Genomic DNA, 23,251 nt, shown 5'->3' with positions numbered 1-23,251 from the left:
TTATAGTTACTTTAAGTTAGTAATGGGATAAATAAAAATAACTCATGCGTTAGAGTTACTTTAAACAAATTGGTCATGGGATAAGTAAATATAACTCATGAGTTATAGTTACTTTAAACAAATTGGTAATGGGATAAGTAAATATAACTCATGAGTTATAGTTACTTTAAACAAATTGGTAATGGGATAAGTAAATATAACTCATGAGTTATAGTTACTTGAAACAAATTAGTAATGGGATAAATAAAAACAACTCATGAGTTATAGTTACTTTAATTAAGTTAGTAATGGGATAAGTAAATATAACTCATGAGTTATACGTAGTTACTTGAAACAAATTGGTAATGGGATAAGTAAATATAACTCACGAGTTATAGTTACTTCAAACAAATTAGTAATGGGATACGTAAATATAACTCACGAGTTATAGTTACTTTAAACAAATTGGTAATGGGATAAGTAAATATAACTCAGGAGTTACAGTTACTTTAAACAAATTGGTAATGGGATAAGTAAATATAACTCATGAGTTATCGTTATTTGAAACAAATTGGTAATGGGATAAGTAAATATAACTCATGAGTTATCGTTACTTGAAACAAATTAGTAATGGGATGAATAAAAATAACTCATGCGTTATAGTTACTTTAAACAAATTGGTCATGGGATAAGTAAATATAACTCATGAGTTATAGTTACTTTAAACAAATTGGTAATGGGATAAGTAAATGTAACTCATGAGTTATAGTTACTTTAAACAAATTGGTAATGGGATAAGTAAATATAACTCATGAGTTATAGTTACTTTAATTAAGTTAGTAATGGGATAAGTAAATATAACTCATGAGTTATACGTAGTTACTTGAAACAAATTGGTAATGGGATAAGTAAATATAACTCACGAGTTATAGTTACTTCAAACAAATTAGTAATGGGATACGTAAATATAACTCACGAGTTATAGTTACTTTAAACAAATTGGTAATGGGATAAGTAAATATAACTCAGGAGTTATAGTTACTTTAAACAAATTGGTAATGGGATAAGTAAATATAACTCACGAGTTATAGTTACTTTAAACAAATTGGTAATGGGATAAGTAAATATAACTCAGGAGTTATAGTTACTTTAAACAAATTGGTAATGGGGTAAGTAAATATAACCTATTACCAGACAAATTAACAAATGTGTTTGACAGTACAGTCATCCCTCAACACACAGCAAGCTTATTATGTCTAGTATATTAAGTAAGGCTGTCAAATGATAGAAAATCACAGTTTTACATGAATTAATCATGATTGATCACCAAAAGCAACTATGTCGGGGATATGCCCATTTTTACTGTGTATAATTCACAGAAATGGTAGGACAGGATGATAGAGTATATACAGCTCCAAATGAACTGAATAAGTCAATCAAGCTAAAAGATACCACGCTAGTCGAAACAGCTACTTGTCACCAGTCTCACACTAGCCTCTTTAGCCGAGTAGCAGAACATTGGAATCACACTATAAACCGTGTTATCAGCAATGAGGGGTTGCGTTCAAAGACATCAAACCATTTGAGGTAAATTTCCTTTTTCCAGCATAATTAAATGTAGGAAATTGTACATCTGAATCAAGAGTTACAAAGTGAGTGATTGGAATATCCACTACATATTTTTCTTTACCGTCCTGTTTAATTACACACATCCACACGCATTCTAAAGCCATTTTTGTGATGTTTGGTGTGTCCCTGAATGCATCTCACATTATTGTAATGATAATAACTGTGTGAGTAGGAGATTCTTACAGTATATGGTGTTGATGTGTTCAGGTCAGAATGAATATAAATAAGCAGGAGACTCTGTGTGACTGTGTGGGGACGTTCCATTAACGCATGTGTAAAGGTGACTGTAGGGGTGTTATTTCATGTCTAAAGGGCTCTAATGATGTTAAGTCTTATTTAGAAGGTTGTAAATGGGTTTTCTATGCTCTAACTAAGAAAACATTTGATAAATGACGGATTAGTCTACTACGAAGTTTGGATTCCTATAAAAAAAAACAGATGGTTCTTATGTGTATTCCATTTTATCTAAAGACAGCATGTCTTTAGATAAAATGTACAGTATGTGCAAGAACCGATGCTACAAATGTTTCACACTTAAAGTTGCCTCTTCTAGAAAATATACTTGGTTGCAATTTCAGACAAACTTGCTAAAATATTACCTGACTGTTCATTATGTCACTGAGCTGCTTGCATGCTACGGTTTTTGCATTTGCATTAATTACACCATGAAGCTCCGCTTTAGCCAGCGTGAGTAATATGATGTGACTTATTAGTCTGTTATAGCGTCAGCTTTTTCTCACCACTTAATGTATCTCCTGCTACGGTGTGCGTAATAGTATTTCTAAATGACGAAAAAAAAGGTTGGGCAACAACTCATTAGGTAGGCTCCATACCGGGACAATTACAGGACTCTCGAATGCAGCAATTTACAAAACAACACACAACGTATACAACGGTACGTCTGAAGTTGATCAATTTGGTATTACATCCAAATCATTTGAATAATAACAGTCATCCATTCATTTTCTATGCTGCTTATCCTCACTAGGGTCACAGTGGTATGCTGGAGCCTATCCCAGCTGACTTCAGACTGGCCAGCCAATCACAGGGCACATATAGATAACCAACAATTCACACTCACAGTCATAATTATGGACATAGTTATTATTCATTCATTCATTTTCTACTGCTTTCTGTTCATTATAGTTACTATAATAGTTATTGCTGTTAAAAAATAACCACATTGGTAAATGTAAAGCGATGCCTAATTATTACTACAAATGATAACTAATCATTTTTGTACAGTTTTAGTACAGTATATACGTATTTTATATAGTAGCTTTTGTATAGTTACATTTTAGTCAGCACATATAGACAAACAACCATTCACACTCAGATTCATACTTATGGACATAGTTATTATGCATTCATTCATTCATTAATTTTCTACCGCTTTCCGCTCATTATAGTTACTATAATAGTTATTGCTGTTAAAAAATACTCACATTGATTTAAATGTAAAGCGATGCCTAATTATTACTACAATTAACGAATCATTTTTGTACAGTTTTAGTTCAGTATATACATATTTTATATAGTAGCTTGTGTATAGTTTAATTTTTGTATGTATAGCTGTATGATTATTAGTTAGTTGTTTTTATGCCTTACTACTATTCATTCATTCATTCATTCATTTTCTACTGCTTTTTCTTCACGAGGGTCGCGGGGGTGCTGGAGCCTATCCCAGCTGTCTTGGGGCGAGAGGCGGGGTACACCCTGGATCGGTCGCCAGCCAATCACAGGGCACATACAGACAAACAACCATTCACACTCACAGTCATACTTATGGACATAGTTATTATTCATTCATTCATTCATTTTTTACCGCTTTCCGCTCATTATAGTTACTATAATAGTTATTGCTGTTTAACAATACTCACATTGATTTAAATGTAAAGTGATACCTAATTATTACTACAAATGATAACTAATCATTTTTGTACAGTTTTAGTACAGTATATGTATTTTATAGAGTAGCTTTTTTATAGTTTAGTTTTTGTATATATTGCTGTATGATTATTTATTAGTTAGTTGTTTTTATGCCTTACTACTATTATTTTTTTAATTTATTAATTATCTGGATTTTTTTGTGCTGTTTTTTGCATTTATTTGTAATGTGATGACACACTATAATGGGTAGGGAGCATATACTTATGTGGCTCTTTTCGTGGACTGCATCTGGCGTTTCTTAACACAATAAAAATGTATTTTTGTTTTTTTTGCTGACAAGTTAAAACATTACAGAAGTCACAGTATTAAAAATAACATAAAAAATATAAAACTTTTTTTTAATTTTAATTTTCTAGAGGGGTAGCCAGAGCCTACTTTCCCCACCTATAAATGTAGTTAGAAGGTTGTATTTTTGTGTGAAATTATGCCAAAGTTTGAGATAATGACGTTTGCACATTTGGGTGAGGGAGCCCTGAAAGAGGTTTCTGTGAGTTCTGTGACAACAATGTAAGCCAGACGCCCTTATATGGGGTGGAGATGTAGTGGAAGTCCTCGGGAGCGCTCCAACCAAAGTGTGTGACCAATCAAAGCAGAGTGGGCGGGACATGGGGGTTCATTTAGCACTATCCCAGCACTATTTAACACAAGGTCTGATAGCAATAAACAGCAATAAACTTATTTAGGAAAAAAACACATCTTTAGTGTGGAAGCTGCAACCACAATCTGTAGAAATAGTCAGTCTTTTCTCTACATGCAACAAATTGGATGTTTATTTGACAGCTCAACAAAGCTGGCTTTCATGACGCATGAAGAGCCGTGGCAACGCATAAGCATCACACCAGCAACGCTCTGGAAGGAGACATCAGTTCACTACCAACAAATTTGGAGTGGCCTTTTGTTGTAGCCAACCTGAGGCACAATAATCGAGCAGTCTAATCAGCATTGTTTGTAATATTTCAACAATATTTGAGAGCGATAGGCCTAAAGTGTTGCGTTTAGGGCGCACTGCGTGTCTACTGGAGAAACTAATGAAATAAAGCAGATCCTTCTCATTCTGCTTCACCTCTATAGGTGCTACCAAAACATGTTAGCAATTCAGTGAGCGCTCACAGTACTGTACTCCTGGACAGGAGCCTCCAGGTAATCTGGATACTTGTGTTATCTCAGCACCTGCCACATATGACAGCAGCAAAGCCATAAACACTTCGTTTTCCGACAGGCGTTACCTTTCAACGCATCATCACTTTCATAATCCCCTTATACGGTCAAAGCGCCAAGTCCTGTGCAGGCGCCCGACACCTGCAGCACATCTCACACACTCTGATAGGGCGGGATTCGGGGCGATAATACCACCCTGAGACATAATCACATAATCATCATCATCCTCTGGACTACTTTCAAACACATCTGACTTTCTACGTGAACATAAATCAACAAGTAAAAGTCCTCCGCTTCTGTACTTCTTGACGAGACCTGCCTTTTGATTCGGAAAATAATCAGCGTTCAGTCAGGCCTCGCCAACTTGCGCTTGGGCTTCATTATGGTTTCACAAAATATATGAATTATATATTTTTTGCCTAAATTAAAAAACGTTCAAGCATAAAAATGTCTCAATGAATGCAAATACAGGCATTCATAAGACGCATTCAAAGACGTCAACCAAGTGTCAGTAATGTTACTGTAACGTGTGAGACACACAAGCACCAGACTTGATCATCACAACAACAGGCTTTTATTGCAGGTTTGAATGATGTCATAACAAGCTCAATAATCCATGCCAAATGCTAAAATCAGACTCTGAACCCCCAACGTCATTTCCTGTCTGCCCCCTTTACTTAGGTCCCCCAACAACCGGAACACATTTACAGCAACACGCACAAGCATGAGGCTTATATTTGTCTTTCTCTTATGATACCTAGTTTGGTATTTGTTTATAAAAAAACATATTTAGTAGGTAATAAACAGGCTTTCTATGCCTTCACAGTGATATATTTGATTTATAAATAAGGAACCCTACTTCAGACATTTGCTTATCACGGTCAGGTCTGGAACCAATTAACCGCAATAAACAAGGGGTTAATCAAATCGCTTTTTGAACGCCCCAATTTTCGTAGCATATAAAATTTTGCCTCAGTATTGTTTCGTACAGTATTGTGTATAACAAACCAGTGTGTTTGCCTGCCGGGACTGTATCATTCCACGGAATTGAGCACCCCACACATTAGTGATTTTTTTTTTTCGAGTGCACCTGCTAAATAACCAGTGCCAGAAATTTGGTAAACTACAAAAATGGTGTCCCCTCCCCTCTTCCCTCTCACTTCTTGCCATCAAAATTCATGTATGAAAGGTAAAAATGCTGTTAAATGATAATTCATCAATTTCATTTATCATTTATAATTATGTCTTATGGGAAATCCTTCTGTTGTTTAACCTTTTGGAACAAAAACTGAGGTACTGCTGTAGTTTGTTCACTGACCTTTTTTAGGTTCACTTTTGTGTCATCTTCTCTTTAACTGGTTTCCACAAATGATATTTTGTTTCATGTTTAGGGAGGCGGATTTGCCCAAAAGTGCAGTAAGTGAATTTGACAGAGCAAATGTTTCTGTAGTGAAAGCAGATTGCGCTCCCTTTGAAGAAGAAACAGGAGCGAGCATAAACGCTTCCTTTTTTTTTTCCCGGGCGGTGTGCTCTGTAGACAAGCACTTCACAAGCCGTAAACACGGACGGAGGGGAGCTGACGGCTCTTTGAGAGGCCTGCAAATGACAAGCTGAAAAAAAGAAAGGCCTCAAAGCCGAGAGACCTGATGAGGAAAGGCAAACGTAAGAGTAATCAGAAAGGAGATTTATTGTAGTCATTGTAAAGCTGTCATACTTTGCCTTTTACAGGAAAGCACAGCAGCTTTAATTAAAGGAGGTCGATCTTTTTTTCCACAGTGTTGACATGCAAAGCAACCGCCTGCTTCAACTGAGTGATAATTAGGAACTTTGGATGTCACAGTTGTGGGTGTTAAAAAGGTGGGAGTGCCAAAAAAAAAAAAAAAAAGAGTCATTGCCATAAACGTATTATTCTATTATACAGTATTATGCCAGATATTATGCCAGATTATTTTAATAACAGTTATTTTTGTTTGAATTGGTCCATTTTGTCGTCTTATTGACTATGGTATTTTGTTGCATTAGACTTTTCCATACTGGGGTTGCAGTTTTTGGGTGACCCGACTTGGCTTCACTTGGCTCAGCTTCTCCTGCAGGAATGACACGTGTGCATGATTGACGGGTGACAACTAACTACAATAATAATAATAGTAGTAGTATAGTAATAGTGTGGTGGAAATAAATATAGTGAACTGGTAAAAAAAAACAAAAAACAGATGGGACATCTTTTATTTAGCTGACTTCATCGCACCATCCATACTGCATGCGGAGTGACAGAAATATATCTCACTATGATGTGCTGTTACATGAACGATAATATTACACCTAGAGTCCCATCGTCATTTTAAAATGCGGTCGCTATCTAATCATTGTCATTTATGAAATCCAATAAATTGCAGTGAAGTTAGATATCGCTAACTTACAATCATAAATAACCAACAATATTTAAGTATTTACGTGATTGAATATCTAATCAAACATGAGTGACATTACTGTGAAAATCAATAATTATATGTAATTTACTTACATTTATATACTTCTTTCGGTCGGGTGTTGGAGCTTCTTTCCACGGCTGGTCCCCGACCACACTTGGTTTCTAGGGCTGTACACCCCTTAGCACTTACCCTTTAGCCCTTGATGTAAGGAGAACTGGTACACCACTTGATTTTGGTGAACTCGCAAAACCGAGGGTTAAAGGCTAAGATAAGGGGTACAATTATGGGATTCAGACTTAGTCTTTTGGACGAAAATACTTCATGTTTTATTCAGGTTTTAGGCAGTTCTATTGTAGATGTGACGTTTTAAGTCCTGTTTTAATCTCATATTATGCTATTTTTTCAACCCTTTGTATTGAGTGGTGGACTCCTACAGAGCAGCTACACACAATAACCCGGACAGAAAGATTCTCCAGAATCTGCACCTATCCCAGCTGCATTTCCTTTGATTTGTGCTTCCTGTCAAAACGGTCTGTTTGAATTTATTCCATCCCCGCCCCGCCTCTGGGCACGCCAACTCCGCTGTGTGTGATTGGTCACACACCCAAAGTGCTTCCTAACAATGAACCATATAAGGAAGTCTGCCCCTCTGTGACATCACCGACTCCGCTGTGTGCGATTGGTCACACGCCCAAAGTGCTTCCTAACTATGAACCATATAAGGAAGTCTGTCCCTCTGTGACATCACAAAGGAACAGTTTTACCACGCCTTTTGAAACCAAGCTTTTGAGCCATCCTAAACTTCTTTTAGGGCTTACTTCCAAATGCACAAACTTCATTATCTGAAACTTTGGCATGGTTTAACACAAGAATACAACAGGTCCCCAATAGGTCCCCTGTTGCCCTGCCTGGCACCCACCCAGTAATGCTGAGTTTGTTTTGCGATTTATAAGCGTACAAAGGTAGAGGGTGCGTGATGTCACTGACATGCCCTTGTGTCCTATAGCCCAAATATGGCGACGCTCTGTATGATAACAAAGCACCTCTTTAACATATCGCAACGTGCTAACAAAAATAGATGGCCACAATCTAAACAATGTGTTCATGAAAACACCCGGGGAACAGCAACAGGTCTGAAATGCTACATTTCCCCCCACATCCATGTTTCAACATTACACTTACTGTCCGGCTCCAAAAATCCCTGCAGAGTAGCTGTCATTAGTTGGTCACGCTTGAGTCATCTATGAATAAAGTAGCGATCAACAACAGGCACAAATGTCATGCATTTTAAATGTCTGAAACACCACCCACTAACATTTTCGTCCAGTTTTGTCTCATCAATGAAAAATCGCTCACAACTTTGGTCATCTAAAAGCCATATTCAGGTCATCAAAAAACATTAAAACAACTACACTTGTATTGTCCAATATAGTAAAAGAAAATAAGACGTAATGTAGACTCACAGATGTTAATATATTGTTCTTGTTTACTTCCTGTGGCTTGAAAATGCATCATTTGGGCAAAGAACAGGGCTCGACAATAACGATGTACCGAAGGCCCGGGGCAAGTTAAAACAAAATTGGGGCAAGTAAATCCAATCAGTGATATTCCCGTCGGGCAAGTGCACTTTGGCATGCCATACTGCCAAGAGTTTTTTTTTTAAAAGCGGTTCTTGTTGGGTGTTGGTAAAACACAGACTGCGTAATTCCGGTGGTAATTTGCAAAGCAATCCTTGCAAATCTTGAAATGGACCAATCAGAATCGTTTATTTAGACCCACAACCGGGGTAAAACGCGATCAACCAATCAGCGATCGTTTGACCACGAAAACATCTATCATGGCGTCCCTGCCAACATGGTCTAATTCTTCAACAACTTCTGAAGGAAAACACCAAAAAGTGATGAAACAGTGCCTCCTAAACTAGTATTTTATTAGCGGCAGCAAATGAGTGAATCACATTGCTGTGACAATTTTACATGGTCACAATGAAACACCACCGATTAGATCCAATACCAAGTGCTGATTTTGCACAAGCTACAAAATCTAGCGCTTCCATTTCTTTGTGTATTTTTCTCACCTTTGCTTCACAAATTATTCTTTGACCATTGAGCATTTTTTTCTGGATTAAAAACACTTTACTAGTACACAAATGTGTATTTAATAATATTTCATTGTGGTGCACAACTTATAATATCACTGCTTACTACGACTACCATGTGTAAGGTAGTATGGCTTGTCATGTTAACATACATCTCCACAATGTTTCAGATATTCCTACAAATACAATGCATCAGTACTATTATCTGATGAATTATCAGCATATATCGATATATGATATCATTATGGGCGGCACGACGGACGAGTGGTTAGCGCACAGACCTCACAGCTAGGAGACCAGGGTTCAATTCCACCCTCGGCCATCTCTGTGTGGAGTTTGCATGTTCTCCCCGTGCATGCGTGGGTTTTCTCCGGATACTCCGGTTTCCTCCCACATTCCAAAAACATGCTAGGTTAATTGGTGACTCCAAATTGTCCATAGGTATGAATGTGAGTGTGAATGGTTGTTTGTCTATATGTGCCCTGTGATTGGCTGGCGACCAGACCTCTCGCCCGAAGACAGCTGGGATAGGCTCCAGCACCCTCCGCGACCCTCGTGAGGAAAAGCGGTAGAAAATGAATGAATGAATATCATTATGGCAGTCTTTTCATTTTACATGGGGCAAGTTCGGGCAAGTAGTTCTCATCTTAAGGATTCCCCATGGGCAAGTCATTTTTGTTTTTAATGTAGAGCCCTGCGTAATGTAGACTCACAGATGTTAATATATTGTTATTTACTTCCTGTGGCTTGAAAATGCATAATTTGGTCAAAGAATGTGCCAAATTTGCACATTACTGTCGTACAACGGTGCCATTACTACACTTAGTTTGTACACTTTTAATATTTAGTCGAGTTTGTTATACTTGCATAGCATAAAATGTGGAAGCTGCTAGGAAATAATCCAGCCCCAACAAAATCGTGCATTTTCATCCACACTGTTTTGCGTCTACCACACTTTTGTTGCACCACGGCAATAAAAAGCATCCGGTAGCACAGTTTCCAGCGAGGCTGTGCATCGGAGAGCGGCGTAATGGCTCCTGACCCTGCAGACAGCGGTAATGACAACGCTTATAAGATAGCTGAAACCGGGCTCTAACGTGGCCGCGGGCTGACATAAAAATTCATAGCTGTGGATCAAGATCAGGAAGCTCAACATCATATTAAACATAATGGATCCTGCAAGCAGAGCGGAGAGTGTGAAGCACTCCTCCCTCAAGCGGCTCCTCTACCTCATCCTCACATGACCAATCACTCCCCTTGCTAATTGTTTGACTCAAGTCTTTAATTGTCCGTGCGGCCGCCCGGCGAGTGGCGTTGTCAGTGCAAAGGGCAGCGCGTCACACGTATCAATCACTTTCATCTTCCCTCTCTTCGTTTTTAAGACCTTTATCATGAATTGATCGCCACTACACACAATTACGCCTGATGATTGGAAAAGAAATAGGTTGTGGGGGGCTCGAAACAGTCAATACACGCTGTAGCAGCGGCGAGATCCATTTGAGGGCTTTAAACGCACAAGGAGATGACAACCTTTGGTTGAGAACATGGGAGACGACGCTCAGGCTGTGGATTGTAAATGCCACAGACAATATTGTTTAGAAGGGATTATGGAGTCCGGACCCCGGAGACCGGAATTCTTGTGACCCCAATATGAGCAAAGATTCACATCATCACCGCCGCAAAAGTTCCCAAATAATTCCTAGAAGGCGGGGTATGCACGGCACGCAGGCAAAGGCCCTTTAATGCTGCAAATCCACACTTAATCACATCGGCAGAAAAGTCCGTTGCTCTAGTTTTTTTTTTTCTTACAAACCAAATCCAGCAAGAGGTTGATGTGAAGACCAGGCAGAGCGAGGATGTGAAGAATATAAACACATTTTTTTTTATTGTCCACTGGGAAGTGAAGGCGTTGGGGTATGTGGGGTGTGGGGTGGACGTCGGGGTTGGGTGGTGTGGTCTGTAAAAGACACGAGGACCTTATCACAGCCTGGCAGCTCTGTAAGTCGCCGCCATGATAAAATGGCGCCACGGAAAACCTTACAAGGCTGGCACAATCCAAAAGACGGATTAGGTTTTTCTGACATAAGCTTCCTGAAAAACTAATCAATCAGCCCGTTGCCGTATTATCACAAGCGTGAGATTAAAGAGTCGCTCCTAATCCCCTCACCCCACTGTACATTTTATTACACTTCTTAATGTTAGCCGCCTTTAAATATACAATATATAAATAATATAATAAAAGCTAATTGAGCGTGGGGAAAGGGGGGACGGGGTTAAAGCGTCCTTAGGGAGGGACTTTGCGTTTTTGTTGGGAAGAAAGGGATCAAACTGTTGTCCTTGCCAGAGTGCTTTTTGACTTTCATTGTCTCGTTCCCAAACTCTGCTGACAAGAAAGACAAAAGCAGCTCAAATTCAAGCGGATCAAAATCGCATCCTGGCCTCGTCTAATGAGTTTCTACTCTCGTCGAGCTTTACAGTGGGGGGGGGGGGGGGGGGGGGGGGGGCGTAAACAACGGCACAGCACGGGGACAAAGTCCTGCGAGAAATGACATGTAAGCCGTGAAATCAGTGTCAACATCAAAGTTGGAGATGAACTCCGTTGTGAGATGTTTGGGAGTAAACAGATCAGCTTTCTTTCTTCTGTCTCCTGAATGCGTCACACACACACACACACACACACACACACTTCTATAGACGGCAGGACATCATAAGAGACCAACGGGCTCTTCTCAAAACACACAAAAGGTGGACTTTGACAACCTCGTCTCCGCCTAAACACACCCCGCTCGCCCCGTATGCAATCATGGGAATCAGACAGAGGAAGACGGCTCTGCGTGTTTTCCTCTCCATCCAACACTACTCCACCGTCCTCACACGGGGGATAAGTGCAGCAGATGTCACGGGGAAGAATGGATTCTCCCAGGATGGGGCTGACCCGCTTATTTGTCCCCGGGGGCTCCAGCACAGATGTCGGGGCCTAGGTTATGTTTCCATACAAGCATGTCTTCATTTTGGCAAAGGGCCCCCCCCCCCAACCTAATCGGGACCCTGAGCAAAAATGTATTAGGATGTTTATACTGTCGGGGGTGTCCAAACGTTTTCCAGCAAGTACACATACAGTTAAATCAAAATTTATTTAGATATTTCAAGAAAACTAATATTTAACAATAAAAAATTATAAAAAAAATATTTAATAATAATTACTTTTTTATTAGTCTTCATTTTTATTGTGATTTTACTGTGACAATTTAATATCATCTTGACTTTATTCTCTTAATATCACAACTTATTCCCATCTTATTCTTCAAAAATATTATTCTGTTTTGTTACTAATATTGCAGAAATTATGACATTATTCAAATATTTCTACTTTATTATTGTAAAATGACTGCTTTTTTTTTCCAATTTTTCTTGTTTTATTTCCGTTGTGTTGTTTCAATGCCCCCGTGGACCGCACTTTGAACACCCCTGAATTATATGCATGTTTTTGAGTTGAGGCGCAATAATTAATCTAATAATTAATCCAATTTTTCTCTGAATCAACAACTATTTTGGTATTCCATTCATTGAAAAAAACGACAACCTTTGGAATAATCGAATATGACAAGGTAACGTAATATAAATACGTGTGAAAGAAATTGTTCGATAAATTAATTCAGTGCCAAATAACAGAAACGGTCAACAGACAGGATCAAACCCACACTTTCTGCCTTTAATGGCAGCAACTGTACCATTACACCACCAGGGACTGCTGCCGCAAGCATGTGCTTTTTTTTTTTTTTTTTTTGCGTATTTGGGTTTTAACTATGCCGTTTGCATCGCCTTTTAAATACTTTTCATCTGTTTCCTTTATGCTTTTTTTGAAATGTTTTTTTCCATAAGTTTCATTGCATTTGTCTTATTTTGCACAGTATTTATTCATGATCTGCATCCAGTGGCATCACAGTAAAAGAAGCATATTGTGTCCATTCATTCCGTGGGATGTGACCTGACATTAGTTTGAGGGAAGAGGTGCTGCCTGTATTGGTATCGGTTGATATCGGCATATCGGATATCAGCAAATATTAAGCATCTGTACCTAACCACGTCCTTCCAGAAGTTCTACCAATGAGATTGCAGGCAATATCAGTCTTAGAAGTGGTATTTAAAGCTAATGTAGCCCCCAGAGGTTACGTTGTGTAATGGTCAGGCGCCAAAACATGTCCCCAGTCAAGACGGGTGAGTCTGCAGCCACCGAGGCATGTGAAGGCAACCTCTCCAGGGGAAAGCAGTCTGTCTCTTTTTTTCCAGACTGGAGGCTGCATCAGGCCACTTTGCATCGGCATCTGCACACTTTCAAGGCGACATGTAAAAAGAAACTCCTCGCCGGCCGCACGTACTCGAGCGCAGATGTGAGGAAGCGCTTCAAACACATGGCATTTTCACGCCGAAGCCAAAAAAGCCCCTTCAATCGTGATAAATCCTACATTGTTATCAGCTACCTACATCAGTCGCTTTGAGGACAAATACGAGCTTTCTACTTCGGTAAAGATTTGGATAGGTCTTTGGAGAGATTATTCTTGCAATCTAAACAGAATCAGATTAGGTCTGCAAAGCTTTGGAAAATAAATCTGCAGTAAATATGAAATATTCACAGGGACTAATAATCGCATTGTAGTTTTTCCAACAACGACAAACAACGCCGGCGTTATATCTGTTGCTTTTTTTTTTTTTTTTTTTTACACCCATTCCGCTTGCCGCTTTCTTAAAAGTTAATTCAAGTCAAGTTATTAAACATCACTTGCATTTCTGGACACTTTGATCATATACACACAAGCTTTAAGACACAAAAAAATGCACATTTCCTTGCAAAATGTGACACACAATATAAAACATATTGTTAGTGATTTTCATTCAATAATTCTGATTAAATTAGGATTACTTTAGAATATTCAGTATGTCTCAGATTTATCAGTGCTGTCAAATTAAAGACAGTAAATTGTCATTTAAGAGTAAAAATTTAAAATTTAGTGAAAAATGTATATAACTAACAGCAACTACGCTCCATTATAAAAGTAGAATGCATTTTGAGTTTATGTAGACAATATTCAAGAGAGAACTTTTCTAAAAATAAAAACACCCAATTTCACCCAAGCATGCCACTCATTCAAAGTTTCACCTGATGCAGGAGGAGGAAAAAGAGGAATATTTGCAGAGCTCCCATCTTCCGTGTGACTTATCGGGGTGTACTTATTTAGGATCCTCTTGAAGATGTGAAGATTAGCAGCTCAACCATCTCTGTGGTCACCTGAAGAGGGTGGAAAAAAGGGTCCAGATTTTAACTTTTCCGTTAAAGACACTCTTAAAAGAAACACTTATTGAACCTGCCTTTTTTTTCTTAGTGTAAATGCTGACTTAATTGATGAATTGCTCCTTGTTCCATCCACTGATGCTTCCCTTACAAAGAAAGTGCTACACTGACAGCATCGCTCCAAACATCACATCAACAGAGGAAAATGATCCTTCCCGCGCGACTCAATCCCGACGAGCGCGCGCGTAAAAGGCGGGTGTCAAGTATGAAGTATCCCACAGTGCGCGATGTGCGCTTCTCTCCACTCGGCGCGTCTCCACATTTCACACTGAGGCAGTCCCACATCCAAACACCTAACAGTCACGGTACCACCTTCTGCTGGGAGATTTAACCCTTTAGAGACACCGCCAGCCCGACTCCTCAAGCTACTTGAATAATTACATCACAGACAAATCCAATTAAAACGCAGTTGCTGTAATCTTAGAAGCCACATGTTTTTGACCCCCTCTCCCCCCCCCCCCCCCCCCACACACACATATATTTGAAAAATCAGATTTATTATTTAATTCTATACAAGGTTGCGTGTGTGTTCATTTAAAGCCCGCTTGACCTCTCACTAACAGCAAAAGGTCAATCGAGTGCCGAATCGGTGTTCATTCGTAAAAAGCCTTTGCGAGACATGGGGCTTTGGCGCCCCCATGTGGTTAATCAGACATTGTACTATAGAGAGAGACACAAGAAAGAAAATAATGACATCAATGCGGGTCGCGGGGGTGCTGGAGCCTATCCCAGGTGGTGGGGTACACTCTGGACTGGTGGCCAGCCAATCACGGCACATATAGACAAACAACCATTCACACTCACATTCATACTTATGGATAATTTGGAGTCACCAATTAACCTAGCATGTTTTTGGAATGTGGGAGGAAACCGGAGTACCCGGAGAAAACCCACGCATGCACGGGGAGAACATGCAAACTCCACACAGAGATGGCAGAGGGTGGAATCAAACTCAGGTCTCCTAACTGTGTGGCCTGCGAGCTAAACACTCATTCACCATGCAGCCTGAAATCAATTCATTCATTCATTCATTTTCTAACGCTTTTCCTCACGAGGGTCGCGGGGGTGCTGGAGCCTATCCCAGCTGTCTTTGGGCGAGAGGCGGGGTACACCCTGGACTGGTGGCCAGCCAATCACAGGGCACATATAGACAAACAACCATTCACACTCACATTCATACCTATTTTTCGGCCCTTTATATTGAGTTGTGGATAGAGTAGCTATACACGATAACCTACACAGAAAGCTTTCTAGTTCTTCCAGATTGTGCACCTATTCCAGCTGTATTTTCTTTCTTGGCTTTCCATGACCCGCTTCCGGGCACGCCCACTCCACTGTGGTTGGTAACACTCCCAAGCGCCCCCGAGGACTTCCGGACGAACTCCCTTTGGAGAGCTACAACAAAGTAGTTAGGAGCTACTGGCTGGAGACCCGACTTACCGTGTATGAACAACATCTGTGGTAGGCGGCATCGCGGTCGGCATGGCGGTCGGCATGGCGGTCGGCATGGCGGTCGGCATGGCGGTCGGCATGGCGGTCGGCATGGCGGTCGGCATGGCGGTCGGCGCACAGAAATCACAGCTAGGAGATGAGGGTTCAATTCCACCCTCGGCCATCTCTGTGTAGAGTTTGCATGTTCTCCCCATGCATGCGTGGGTTTTCTCCGGGTACTCCGGTTTCCTCCCACATTCCAAAAACATGCTAGGTTAATTGGTGACTCCAAATTGTCCATAGGTATGAATGTGAGTGTGAATGGTTGTTTGTCTATATGTGCCCTGTGATTGGCTGGCCACCAGTCCAGGGTGTACCCCGCCTCTCGCCCCAAGACAGCTGGGATAGGCTCCAGCAACCCTCGTGAGGAAAAAGCGGTAGAAAATGAATGAATGAACATCTGTGGTAGATATTTGGTCAATACATGCTCGGTATTGTTTACTTACACAAAATAAACAGTTATGATACTGATACATTAAATTGTTACTTACAGCTTGCACGTCTGACTCAACATAACCAAGGACTGATGAAGTTAACAATCCTACAACACGTCAACATAACCTAACCCATTTTTTCATACAAATGACCCTTTTGGGTCTTGCTGAGAATGCTGACGTCTGCACTTTTTAAGAACATGGTGGACCAGGACCTGATGAGTCGGTTGGCTTAAAACAGGTTTGACTCGGCCTTCGTCCAAACGTCCAACATGTAATGTATACTTCTACAAAGAGTGCAGGAAATGTAACCATTTATTAGATAACTAGACAAAATCAAATATTATGCTTCCCATTTACTCAGCCAGGTGATGACATGAGAGTTCACCTCCTGTAAGACAGAGTCTTCTGACCTTCCTGACACTTTCAGGCCATGACTTCCTCCGTCCAGCCAGAAAACCTCCACTTGAGCTTTCATCTCCTTCACAGCGCCTTCAAAAAGAACCTAAGCCCGAAATAAAGAAAATACACGTGAAATGGTGGCGATACAATGATGCACACTGGGGAAAAAAAACTACCCTATCACACATGGTATCTTCCGTGCCCGACACAAACAACACAGACGTGCTTTCAGGCAGCCCTCTGAGATCTTCACTCCGCTGGTGATGGGCATGAGTCTGTCCTGGGGGGTGCAGAGGAAAAGACAAACAGATGACTCCCTGCACAGCACTCTCAGATTCATCACGCAGTTGCTTGGCCAGGGCAGCAGCAGCACGACACCCCATTGACCTGCCTGGAGACAAACGTTCAGCCTTAGGCGTGTGGCACAGGGATATTTGTCTAACGTCATAAGAAAGGCACCAAAGACCTTACCCCCAAAGAATATGTGCTTCAAGCTCTGTAGTGATTTCAAGTAGTGCTGGTGGAACACAAGTCCATGAAACATTAGAAATGTATCTATGCCACATTATTATATATCGCAAATGAACAAACATACCCACACTGCACGGTAAGCCTTTACACGATATGCTAGATTTAAGCCTTTACATGTGAAACGGAGACACAAGAAGCCATGTGAAGCCAAAGCATGTGCCAGAGAAATGAGATGTTTAAAGTTCATGTCTCCACCAGCTCCATGTGTCAGGATGACGCCTGTGGTGACATGATGTTCCCATGAAGACGTGGGAACACACAAGGCAGCATCCAGAAACTTGGTCCCAAACGGCACCTTCACTCCGTCCTGAGAATAACATTTACTTTGAATGCATCATTTAGCGTTCTCATATTGTGTACATTGAATATGGGATGACGCTTGTTCATTCTCAGAGCGTCGTATTTAAGGCTTTGCGTCAAATTAATTTGCGTGGTACTGCCTTAAAACTTACTTACATCAAATTACATTTCAACTGTGTCAGCTCGGTAATTGAATTGTTGACTTTGTACTTACCTCGCAAAACTTGTCCATCTCCTGCTGCCACAATTACAATCAACTTCCGGTTACCAATGCGGAAATGCATCACGCAAACCTTCCTCCAGGGGGCGACATTATTCCAATTGATACTTTTAAAGCTCAAAAATAATTACATATATCACCTGATAAACCGCTGACGACGGCGATTTTAGGTAAGAAGTTAAAACTTGGCAAGAAAATATTTTGTCCTAAAAAATGGCACTGGCAATTATTGGCAAGGTGATATCACTGACATTTGTGCACTACATACTACTCACAAGGGCGCGAATTTTCTGTGTACGGCTGTCCGAAACCGATTACTGTCGTTGTACACTTAACAAAAACAACGATGACAATATTTCTCCACGTCTTCTTTTCCTTACCTCGTTTTCATTATGAATTACAATATTCCTTCTCTTTCGCTATGTAAATTGAAGTGGTTGGCTCATCGCAGTGTACTCATTAGTGTTTTGAGTGCACCATCCGGGTACTTGTGGCTCACTGACCCGACTTGTGCAGTCAAAATGCTAAGTATGGAAGTGCGTGTGTATGAAAACGTTTGGTATCTGGACAGCATTTTAGCATAGTGAGTGTGTGTAGGATATGCAGGCCTAAAAATTGTTTGAGTAAGTTTAATGTGCATAAATAAAATGCTCAATTCAAAAGAAAAAAAAAATCTTTATAAAAAAATTCGAAAACTTTTCAAGTCATGATAGAGAAATGATGTCATTAACATGTATTATACATTCTATGGTTTGGAAAGACAGATTAATTTGATAAAAACAAAGATGCGTAGTCTTCTTGGTAGTCAAAGTTCTTCCTTCACCTATAAAACACAAATGGATATTTCTGGTTATAAGCAAATGCAGTACATTCATTTATTTGCCATGATCTGGTCAGCATTTGACTTGCCTCCAAACAGTGGTATTGTGTTGTCTTTACCTGCGCCCGAAGGCAGGGACATGGAAACAGCTCATCTACGGGCTGTTCTACCAGCTCCATCCCCTCACGAATCTTGGGTTCCGTGACCTGGAGTTTGGCATATTCCTACACAGAAAGTAATCTCTATTACACATAAAGTGGTGTGAAAACATCTTGCCCCTTTCCTGAGTTTTTTTTCCACATTTGTCACACTTATGTATTTCAGATCATTACACAAATTTAAATATTAGTCAATCAATTTGTTTGATGATCTGAAACATGGGGCCGCATGGTGCATGCGTGGGTCTTCCCCCGGGTAATCCGGTTTCCTCCCGCATTTCAAAAATATGCTAGGTTAATTGGCGACTCCATTATTGTCCGTAGGTATGAATGTGAGTGTGAATGGTTGTTTGTCTATATGTGCCCTGTGATTGGCTAGCCACCAGTCCAGGGTGTACCCCGCCTCTCGCCGGAAGACAGCTGTGATAGGCTCCAGCATACCCTATGAGGATAAGCGGTACAGAAAATTGATGGATCTGAAACATTTAAATGTGACAAATATGCAAAAAAACAAGAGAAATAAGGAAATTTGGAGAAAAAAAAACTCACACCATTGTACCAGTGCAAAATGGGCAATTGGGTGTGATTCATTCCAGTTTTCTAACAATTATGGTCAAATAAATGTAACTTTTAACATATTACCTGGAAAAGACTGTAATAATAGCAAAATATGGTATCACCCATGAGGTGTTTGCGTGCAAACTGTTGACCTGCAAGAGCAATTTTCTTGGCCTGAAAGACAGAAATCCCAACAGCGTAAACACCCAATACTCACTGAAAGCATGCATAAAAGTGATATGGCAAGGATAAATCAACACAAATCACCTCTTCGTCATGGTCTCGTGCCCACTGGATCTTTTCCAGTAGATCTTGGAGGTCAGCCCTGACTGGTATATAGTGTTCCCATGGTACGAGCTGGTTGTAGAAATACTCGTAGTAGCCAGAATCCTGCTTCAATACCACACTGTCTCCGGCCAAAAGGTAAGGCAAGCGATATGCTGCCACGGTGCCATCAATGTTTATCTGGTACTTGTACTGCGAGGGGAAGAGGAAGACACACGTTGTTCACTCAGGAAATTCACCAATATACAATACATTATTTTATATACTGGATGATCCTTGACATTCTTCACATGCCAAACGTATTGGCTGAAGGCTGGAAATTCCGATAGCTAAGGCCTGAACACAAACACTGATGAGCGACGGCCGTACGAGCACTCTCACCTTGAAGAAGTCAAAGAAAGAGACATGCTTGACCAGAGGCCCGTACAAGCTCTCGTCATGTTTGAAGAAGAAAAAGTTGGTGAACGCTGCATCAATCATGTCGGGGTGGGCTCTCGACAGCTTGACAAGTTCCAGACGCTCCTGGCGACTGTCCCGCCCTCTCCAGAAGGCGGAGGCATTCTTCTTCGCCCACGGGGGTCCAGTATTGGCCTGAACGGACATCATGTCCAGGCTTATTCTATAAATTGGGTGGACAACATGCTGTGTTTCAAATATTAGTTCGCCTTTACAGGACCAAAGTATGAAAAAGTCTTGTGTTGTACGTACACCCTTACCTCCCCATTGTCTCGAGGACAGACTCTGTCAGGTCATAAGTGGGCATAACGATATCTCTGGTGTTGTTTGAGCCACACCAGGAGAAGATGGGATGAAGCTTCTGTGTAGGTTTCCTCTTCTCGAGTGGCCAATCACCCAGGTTAACAAAAAACTCCACATCAGGTAACTTCACCTGGATGAAACAACATAGAACGTGAATCTTTCTAACAGATGCAGTTCAATAAAAATTATTCAATATCGGTGCTTTGAACTTACCTTTCTGCTAAGTGACAGGAGGATGGCATCCATAAAGATTCTGAAACCCACATGTTCACCAAGTGTTTTAACATAGACCTAGAAAAAATTTTAGAAACTGAAATGCCAAGTCGCAACTTTTAATTTAGCAAAACATTTTTAGCAAATTAAGCATTTCCAAGAATATAAAAAGGTTTTTTTAAACTCAGAAGACAGGCATTCAAAGACAGGAAATGTCTTCTACACTGGTCAATAGGTGGCATTTGTAAGGGGACAACTCTTTCATAACCTGACGTATAAATTACAATGGACGTATGGTCTAAAAAATGCCGTGGAAAATATAGAATGGCCGTAACTTGTACTCAGACGGCACTGTCTTGAAACACGAGACCTCCACATCAAATCTAGGCTATATTGATATGAATTATATTTGCCTGTTTTTTTATTCATTCATTTTCTACCGCTTTTTCCTCATAAGTGTCATGGGGGTGCTGGAGCCTATCCCAGCTGTCTGCTGGTTGTAGACAAACAACCATTCACACTCACATTCATACCGATGGACAATTTGGAGTCACCAATTAACCTCGCATTTTTTTGGAATGTGGGAGGAAACCGAAGAACCCGAGGAAAACCCCGTGTTTACCAGAGGAGGATGTTTTAGGAAATGTGGAATAGAATGGGAATGTTCGCTGTGTACCTTGTTGTCTTTGATGGTGTAGTGGCAGAGGCTTTGTCGCTGCCCAAAGCGCTGTGGGATCTCCTCAGCGTTGCGATCTGGGTCGACATCAGTAAAATGGGCCAGGTCGCGGTCTATCTGGGAATGGGACTGAGGACAGTGCATGTGGGCCTGCCAGACTAAGCCGTTGGGCTGTGGACAGTCACAGCCCTCATGGTAAACCGGGCCTGAGGAGATTTAAGTTCAAATATAATAGAATAACTAGAAAACTGACAATTTTTTTCAATTCCACTATCCACTCAGTGTAGGTCACACTACCTTTAAGGATAAACGGAGACTTGGCCACATGTTTGTCCTGGAGCAGAACATGGATGTGAAGATCTGTGTAGCTGGCATACATTCTGTAGCGAACCAGGAAAGAGCCATCCTGACGATCCAGAACTTGAATCCAAATCCTGGTGAACGGTTCAGACGTGGACACCATCTTCACCTCAAAGGTTTTCTCCCCAGGCGATGCTGTCAGACTGTGGAGAGACACGGTCATGAAAGAAAACTGGTGGTCCCCTGTCTACATATGAGGTGTGATTTGAATATCTGTCCATAACAGAGCTGTGTTTGCTGTCAACATTAAAGCACAGACGTGGCTAATGGATCAGATATCTGGTAACACCAATTTCCGATTCACGACCCGGTACTGGATCTGCCTCAGCCCTATTGATGATTGTTAAAAGTTAATACATTTATTGATATATTGATGATGATGGGAGTCAATTCTGTGGTAGACAAGCTTGAGACTCAGCTGGTGCGTGACAGCCATGTCCCATGGGATCATTGGGATGAGCGGTGGAAAGGAAGTGTTTCACCCTGGCGGGCATATAGTTTAAAATCTGCTCCCTCACTATTGTCCGGGTTAAATTTCAAAACTCAGAATATTACACACAGGGGACAAGATTTACAACCGGGCCCTTTATTTAAGGTTAAACGATATCCCTGTGTCGGCAGAAATTCAGCACCTTCTTTCACCTGGAATAACTTGTGCTTCACCTGTCATGTTCTGGTAAGGACACGTATGAATAGACTACTAAACTACCATGAAATGACACATTGACAGTACAATAGTTAGACGTTTGTTAAAATAAACATGATATAGAACTGAATATTATAGATATCCACCCTCCACTAATGTTACTTACTTTCTCCCTGAGCTGTCCACTGCCTGGATGAAGAAAAAACGGGCTGGTAAGACAATGTTAGCCTCAAGTCCGGGGCCCCAAACAAGAGTATTTGTAGCGCTGGGTGCCAATTCTGCCAGAGCCCTTGGGAGTTCTGGTGTGCACAGAACCAGACCCAAAACCAACCACAAAAACAGTCGGAGCAACATCATGTCCAGCGTCGACGGACCGCTTAAATTAGCTGTTTTTCCTCGTCTTCCTGTAGAATTAAGACCCGGTAACTTGGCATTGTTTCAGTTAAGAAGTCCGGTTAAATGCCTGAAATAATCTAGGTAACGTTCCACTGTTCTTAGTTCTGCTTCCATTTGGAATAACACCGTTAAATGGCTAAATATGCCAACTTCAATCCCATTGTTTGTAGCTAGAGTAGCTTAGCAATGTTAGCTTCGCTGCTTCCTAAATTCTTCATTCCTCTGTGAAAAGTATCGGAATGAGTGGGCGGGCCGTGCGGTCCTCGCTTTCTGATTGGTCAATATGCTGCCCAATGAGCTATTTGATTGCTGTTCGATCCGGAAGTTGTGGATGGAATTGAAAGCATCTTTTTGTTGGCTTCGTCTCAAATGTGAACAACTTCTGAGAGAAAAATAATATATTATA

At 40.7% G+C, this 23,251-nt stretch overlaps 3 protein-coding genes across 5 annotated transcripts in view; all 3 read right to left on the bottom strand.

Annotated features, from left to right (window-relative positions):
- Positions 1-17,003, bottom strand: part of nxph2a (neurexophilin 2a) — a 30,276-nt gene extending 13,273 nt beyond the window's left edge. Inside the window, exons 1-2 of one of the 2 annotated variants that reach the window (XM_078795006.1) lie at positions 16,935-17,003; positions 14,405-14,533 (exon numbers count right to left, since the gene is read on the bottom strand). In XM_078795006.1, coding sequence (XP_078651132.1) covers positions 14,405-14,449 — 45 coding nt within the window. In that variant the 5' untranslated portion in view covers positions 14,450-14,533; positions 16,935-17,003. Of the gene's footprint in view, positions 1-14,404; positions 14,534-14,613; positions 14,936-16,934 lie in introns of those variants that run through there. The other variant, XM_058082219.2, reaches the window with a different exon arrangement.
- tex30 (testis expressed 30) lies at positions 16,524-18,055 on the bottom strand. 2 transcript variants are annotated; one of them, XM_058082221.2, is made up of 6 exons: positions 17,969-18,055; positions 17,650-17,761; positions 17,519-17,562; positions 17,395-17,440; positions 17,100-17,314; positions 16,524-17,026 (listed from the first exon to the last, which is right to left on the bottom strand). In XM_058082221.2, exons 1-6 carry the CDS (start codon positions 17,984-17,986, stop codon positions 16,865-16,867), a joined length of 597 nt encoding a protein of 198 aa, XP_057938204.2. In that variant the 5' UTR covers positions 17,987-18,055; the 3' UTR covers positions 16,524-16,864. The 2 variants fall into 2 exon arrangements, with proteins under 2 accessions (XP_057938204.2, XP_057938203.2); XM_058082220.2 differs by having other exon boundaries at positions 17,519-17,761.
- Positions 18,056-18,575: 520 nt separating this feature from the next.
- On the bottom strand, positions 18,576-23,115 carry poglut2 (protein O-glucosyltransferase 2). Its single transcript, XM_058082218.2, has 10 exons — positions 22,616-23,115; positions 21,741-21,946; positions 21,444-21,649; positions 20,768-20,845; positions 20,512-20,684; positions 20,177-20,414; positions 19,778-19,987; positions 19,595-19,684; positions 18,914-19,018; positions 18,576-18,797 (listed from the first exon to the last, which is right to left on the bottom strand). The coding sequence occupies exons 1-10, from the start codon at positions 22,804-22,806 to the stop codon at positions 18,780-18,782; spliced, it is 1,515 nt and encodes a 504-aa protein (XP_057938201.2). The 5' UTR covers positions 22,807-23,115; the 3' UTR covers positions 18,576-18,779.
- Between the last annotated feature and the right edge of the window lie 136 nt (positions 23,116-23,251).

This window comes from Doryrhamphus excisus, linkage group LG12 (genome assembly GCF_037039965.1).
Source record: "Doryrhamphus excisus strain RoL-2023G ecotype Guam linkage group LG12, RoL_Dexc_Guam_v1.1, whole genome shotgun sequence".
In the NCBI taxonomy this organism is placed as follows: Eukaryota; Metazoa; Chordata; class Actinopteri; order Syngnathiformes; family Syngnathidae; genus Doryrhamphus; species Doryrhamphus excisus.
Note: the sequence above shows the minus strand (reverse complement) of the source record. Positions and strands in the feature narration are given on the sequence as shown.